Source organism: Convolutriloba macropyga, unplaced genomic scaffold (assembly GCF_964194025.1).
Source record: "Convolutriloba macropyga unplaced genomic scaffold, txConMacr16.3 SCAFFOLD_1188, whole genome shotgun sequence".
Taxonomy (NCBI): domain Eukaryota; kingdom Metazoa; phylum Xenacoelomorpha; order Acoela; family Convolutidae; genus Convolutriloba; species Convolutriloba macropyga.
The window spans coordinates 53,319-59,318 of NW_027453303.1; the positions used below are offsets into that span (position 1 = coordinate 53,319).

General features: G+C 32.0%; 1 protein-coding gene across 1 annotated transcript in view; it reads right to left on the bottom strand.

The window, feature by feature from the left end:
- Positions 1–5,415, bottom strand: part of LOC142358195 (uncharacterized) — a 49,277-nt gene extending 43,862 nt beyond the window's left edge. Inside the window, exon 1 of the mRNA XM_075409650.1 lies at positions 5,256–5,415. Within this exon, the coding sequence (XP_075265765.1) occupies positions 5,256–5,313 (58 nt within the window). The 5' untranslated portion in view covers positions 5,314–5,415. The remainder of the gene's footprint in view (positions 1–5,255) is intronic.
- Positions 5,416–6,000: the final 585 nt, after the last annotated feature.

Consider the following 6,000-nt stretch of genomic DNA (forward strand, 5'->3'; position numbering starts at 1 on the left):
CTACTAGATTTCATAATCTTTTTTTGATTATAAAGCATTTCCCCATTTTTCACGTTTTTTCTCGTTTTGTCACATTGTCATATTATTGGAAGTTCACATATCACAATGTTGTGTTCAAAATAAGGAACAATTGTACATATCAAAATCTTTTAAGGTATAATTTTTTGTTTTAACGGCTTCGACAACACTTTCTCGAAGAATTTAGTTGAATGTTTTACTTCTGTCTTTAACTCTCGCTTTTACTTTTTTTACTGGTTTGATTTTTTCTGGATAATGACAGATTTTATTGGCTTTTTGTAGAAATATAGATGAGTCGATATTCTGATTTTAGTAGCTGATTGCTTTCATGGCTCTGAAGACAATTGTTTTCAAGAACAAAAAACACCTTTTAATTTCGCAATTTTGTTCTTTTTTTGTCTATTTGTTACCTAGTCTTGTTAGTTACAAGTCATATATGCAATTTTTGTTTGAAGTCAGGTCACGTGAAGGTGTCAAGAGGGATCGGTGTCACAAAATCTAATGTTCTTAGGATTTCGTTATGACTTTACTGGTTTCGAAACGGGATTTTCGCACAAAAAAGTAAATTATTTTTTGACTTTTGTCTTATTTAACGTTCTTTTTGTAGAAGTAAGACATCTTCTGAATAATTACAGGTCTCAACGGCATCCTTAGGACGGAAAAAGGAACCTATTTAATTTCTTCATTTTGTAGCTAATGGCTCTCTTGTCTTTGGAAATTATTTTTTTTTTTAAAATAAAAAAGTATTACTTGATTCTGCCCCCTTTTTTCTTTTTTATCTACTTGTTACCTAGACGCTATCTTTTTGTTCACACCCCTTTTTTATAAATACTTGAATATTTGGGTGTTTTCTATCTGTTCCTCATTTGGTTGACAATTATGTCAAAACTGTGGATGAGTGGGTTCGGAACCTTATGTGCGATCTAAGATTACAGAGCCTCCTTGCTGTTCTAGATAGTTATTGTTCAGTTTTGGACCCAAAGACTGATAAGCAGAGTTATAGCAACTTAGCGTAACTTTTTAAATTGTATACAATGAGAAATAGGCTCGAATAATTGAATTATATCATCATCTAGAAATGAAAAGACATGTGATTTTTAAAAGGATCATGGCAATGAGTCAACTTCTTCAACAGGCTGTTAAGAATGATCTTATACAATAGCAACAGAGACAAGATATCGAGGAACCAAACATAGCTTGCAAATAATGCAGGTAAAAAAGTAGCAAATAAGTATTTTTATCCTATTAAAACTGACTTGAAGTTTAGTACGGCAAGCCATTCAGTAAAACGTTTCTATATCAGTAAAGTAAATAATGCTGACCGTTTTTCCTGCGTACTTTGAATTTTACCAAAGAGGTTTGGCCGCATTGAACACTGAAGTAAACAACAGCACAAACAAGCAGAAAAATAACCAAAAAAAGCTGTTATGGGATATTGGCACTGGTTCCATATCTTCTCCTAGGAGCTCATCTATATATAGTAACGTACCACAGAAAACTGAGACAAGGCGTTTGAGGACAAAAAAAAATTTGTGCAGATTTCTTGAATTATACAATATTAGTAAACATAACTTTATCCCATTAAAATGCTAAAAATAAAAATCAATCGGTTGAGATTCTTTGTATCATTTAGTTAAATTGCAATGGTTCTTCTTGAACCTTGTTCATGCCGAACTTTTATTGTCTGATGAAACAATTCAGAAAATACGTTTGCTCCTATTAAACAGCAGTGACAGCTTTTGAAGTCTTTCATTATGAATTTTTGTAATTAGTAATATTTGGGCAAAACATAGCAATGTCGAATAAAGTGCTAACTGAGTGTTGGCTTTTAAGATGACCTACAGAAGTAAGATTGGAATCGTTGAAAAAATGAAAAGAAATGCAGTAAAGAAGAATGATTTTTTTTGGAAATAATGACATTGGTTCGATAACTTCTTCAATGCACTATTCTGTGTATTATACTACGAAAACCCATTAAGAAATATTCTGAGGCAGAAAACTTCTTGGAAGCAACTAAGTGTTATATTAGTAGTTTTATGAAATTGTTGAAATTACTAAAATTGACTTTGTAAAGTTATGCAAATCAATCAGTTAACATTTTTGTTTTCTTTAGTTAGATTGCAATGTTTCATCTGAGACCTATTTCATAGTCAAGTTTTTGGTACTGATGACTTGGGGCCAAAAAAACTATATTTATATTTAGGAACCTCTTTATGCCCACTGACATATTTTCAAGAAAAATTTTTTTTCTATTTTGATATCAATGTTTTGTGGGCCAAGAAGTCGCTAGTATTATCTAGAAAAACTCACTTTCGCTGTAACTGCTTTTTGCTCGGACCATAAAACTAGAGAAAGAAAGCTTAAAATAGAATTGATTTTTTTTGGTATAATAGCACTGGTTTCTCATATTCTTCAATGGTTTATTCTAATATTTTTCATACAAAAAAACAAGAACAAGACATTTGCTAACAAAAAGTTGTTTACAAGCAAATTGAATGAAAAACCACTATATAGCACTTTCGTTAGTATATTTGAATGGAATTCCTGCAAAGTTTTCTGGGTAGTTATATAAAAACTGACACATCCTGTAGTATGTTCTCAGAAAATATGTGCTGATATATGTTCTCCTGAAGATTTGTACAAGATATCCTTGCCTAAGCAAAATCTTACCAGTTAACCGTAATGGGCGACATTTAGGTCTTGGCAACAGTTTTATTTTTGACGGTATCAAATAAATAACAAAACAAAAAACTCTAATTTAGAAATTACACAAACTGTAATAAGTGTAGAAAGATAAATGAATTTTGTTCCTCTGATTTTGCTCTATGGTAATTGCTTTGATCGTCGATCGAATTCGGAATCTTTTTATGAAAAAAGTAGCAAAAAATTGAGATGAAATCTAAGTTCATTAAACTGTTGGTAAACTGAGTAATAACGCTAAGCTCGGTGTTGATACAAAATCCTAGCAATAAAAAATCAGCAGAATTTTCCTAGCTCTTTTCTTATATTTTCTTATCTTTCGAAAAAATTGAGATCTTGCTCTTTACAAACTTTTATGCCTGCTCTTTTTGAAACGCAAAATGCAATTTAGCTACACCTAAAGTGTAGAGGCGATCATGTTGGGAGAAAATCGGACATGACAGTTATTAAAAAAAATTGACTTTGGAAGAAAGATTAAGTTTGGAAAAAGATTTGTTTAAGAATAAAAGCTTCTATAACAAAAAAAGACTTCTCTATTTTAATAATCATATGATTTTGTGTTTTGTTAGACTAATTGATTGATGTATCATTATCAACACGCTTGCCAAAAATCTTAAGGTGAAATCTGCTTATATAAAAGTCAGGAAAACTAATGAAAGCAAAACCGATAAAGGAGAAGATAAAATTAATTATTCACATACGGAGGGGCAAGGTTGAGAAAAACCCAGTCAATTTAAAGATTGTTTTATCTTTATATCAGCAACAGGTAATTTATTTGGTGCGTGTATTAGTTTGCAAAAGTTGAGACCTTCTACTTTGAAAAGAAAACAGCCAAGCTATAATCGAAGTCGCTTTTTGTTTCGGTGTTGGCACGGTTTTGTTCTAGCGACCTAAGAACGCCTGCCCTTGTCCTATGAAAAGACCATGCTTGACAAGAAAAGTTTAGGAATAGACCATACTGGACCCAGAGAGCCATGACAAAATTTTGCTAGACTTTATTAATTAACTGGATTTTTGCTCGACTCACATTTTGTCACTCTGGACACTTGCTCGACCCAAAATTTAGGCTGGAGTTTTTTTCGACTAAATTTGGGCTCTGGATTTTTTCTTGGACCAAAAATATTGAGACAAGAAATTGCGTCAACAAGAAATCAACATAATCTCTTCCCATTGGTCTATTTTTACCAGGTCAATTTTTTTGTAAAAACATTGGTCAAGCAAAAGTGTTTGAGTGAATTTGCATTTTTCCTTTATAAATTTTACGCGTATTAAAATTGCTCACTGTTGCTTGTAAGGTAATCAGCATGTATGCTTTTTCATCTTTTCCGATTCTGACAAAATTTTAATCCGTTGAAAATCTTGCTTCTTTTAAGAATCGATAATTCTTTGGAAGGGAGAAATACTGAATAATGCCGCACTTTCATAACGGTTTTTGGGAAGAAGTTCATTACAATTAAACTGCCTAGTTTCATTCAGTTAAGTAATGCAGCAATTTATTCCAGCCTCAGTACTTTATTTTAAGAATTTAAAAAATTTTGAAGTATTTTGGTAGTTTTCCAGCTTTATTTCTAGTTGGCACTGTGCTGATTAGTCTTGCTCCGGCTCCCTTGATGTTTCAGTATGTGTAGCAGCAAAAAACTGAAAAGATTGTTTTGTTTCCCAAATTTGCAAAACGCAGACTTATGAAAGGACTTCTGCTTATCCCAAGAAGCCTATGAAAAGACCATGCTTGTCCTAAAATCTCATACGACAAACTTTTGCTCAACCCAAGAAATTACCTTTGCTGGAATTTAACTAGGAAGCTGTACTGTGTAATTTTGGTCAATACTGACCCCCTTCTACTCTATTTTGTGTCTTTTCATAAGTCTGGTTCTTGACTAGGGAATTTTTTAAACTTAAAAAGGACAGCAACTGATAAATAGTGTGTAAAACTTATAAGGGTAAATCAAACAAATGTTGCAAGCAGAATTAATGTTGACTACGGAAGGGCGAGAAAAATGTCGGAAAACCATGTATGCGTGAACAAATTGAGCAAAGAGCGTTCTTCAATTATTTTTGTTGCGAAAATAAAATCATATTTTATCTCGAAATTGACTCGACCCTCTATTAAAGCAATAGAAAAGATATGGCCATCGGTGCTTCTCGCAGCAATTAAGTTCAATTTTTGTCTTATAAATTGCAAGAAAAAATTTTTTGGTAGACTCGTGTGTATTATTCTGCGTGACTCGATTTTTTGGCCTTCAAGTGAGGAATTAGAAGAGGCTAAGTTTTAACTGATGATATATTAAGCTGACGGATCCTACATTTGAGGCTGTTGAGTGTCTGCGGTTTCAATTTGAAAATTATATACACCATTGATCAGTTTTTAGATTGAAAGACAAAGATGAAGTCATTTTTGTTTTCTTTTTAAACTGGTTTAAAAATCGAATTGTGAATCAATCGGCCGAAAAATAAAAATTGCAAAATAAAATGAAAATTAAGTGAAAATAATGGAAAAATAGCAAAATAAATAAAATAAATAAATAATGGATACTTACAAGCAATATCTAAGAAAGTTGAAATGAAAAATATAAAAAGTATGTGTCGAACAGTCATATCTCGATGGATGTAGACCGTATAGAGGTTAAACGATTCTTCCACCAACTATAATAAATGGATACAATGTTCAAACAGTCTTCGAGTGCTCATTAATTTATTAGCTTTGTAAAACTCATATTTGCCAGAATTGTTGGTTAACTATAAAGTGCATCCTCAAATGTTGCTGACATAAACTTTACTCAACCTTGAAAGCTCTCGTCAGTGATCAAAGAACTCAAAATTTTGCAAAATATGTTGAAGAGGTGAACAAGGGAAGAATTCAAATGCTTCAAAAAGTTACCGGAATATTTGATTCGGTCATCAAATAAAGAAACTCTTAAAACCAGTCATCTTTCTTGAGACTGAGGGACAAAACTATGATCAGATAATTGTTCCGGCCCCACTTGTGGGGGGGGGGGGGTAACTATATACTCAAATGGGTTTTTTGTTCAGTCAATTTTGGCCGATCGATATATTCATTGTAGAGAAATGTTAGTGGTATCATTAAAATCTCGTCCAGACTACAATTTGAAATTAAAAAGATTTTTTTTTGAAATTTGTTTTTTTTTTTCGAGGAGTTATCGAGGATTGAAGTTATGTGTGAACACGTGATATTTGGTATGATTTCGTTCACTTTTTTTCGTTCACGTGTAATTATTCTTCAAAATAAGATGCTTTCTTTAAAAATTTTTCATTCAAAAATAC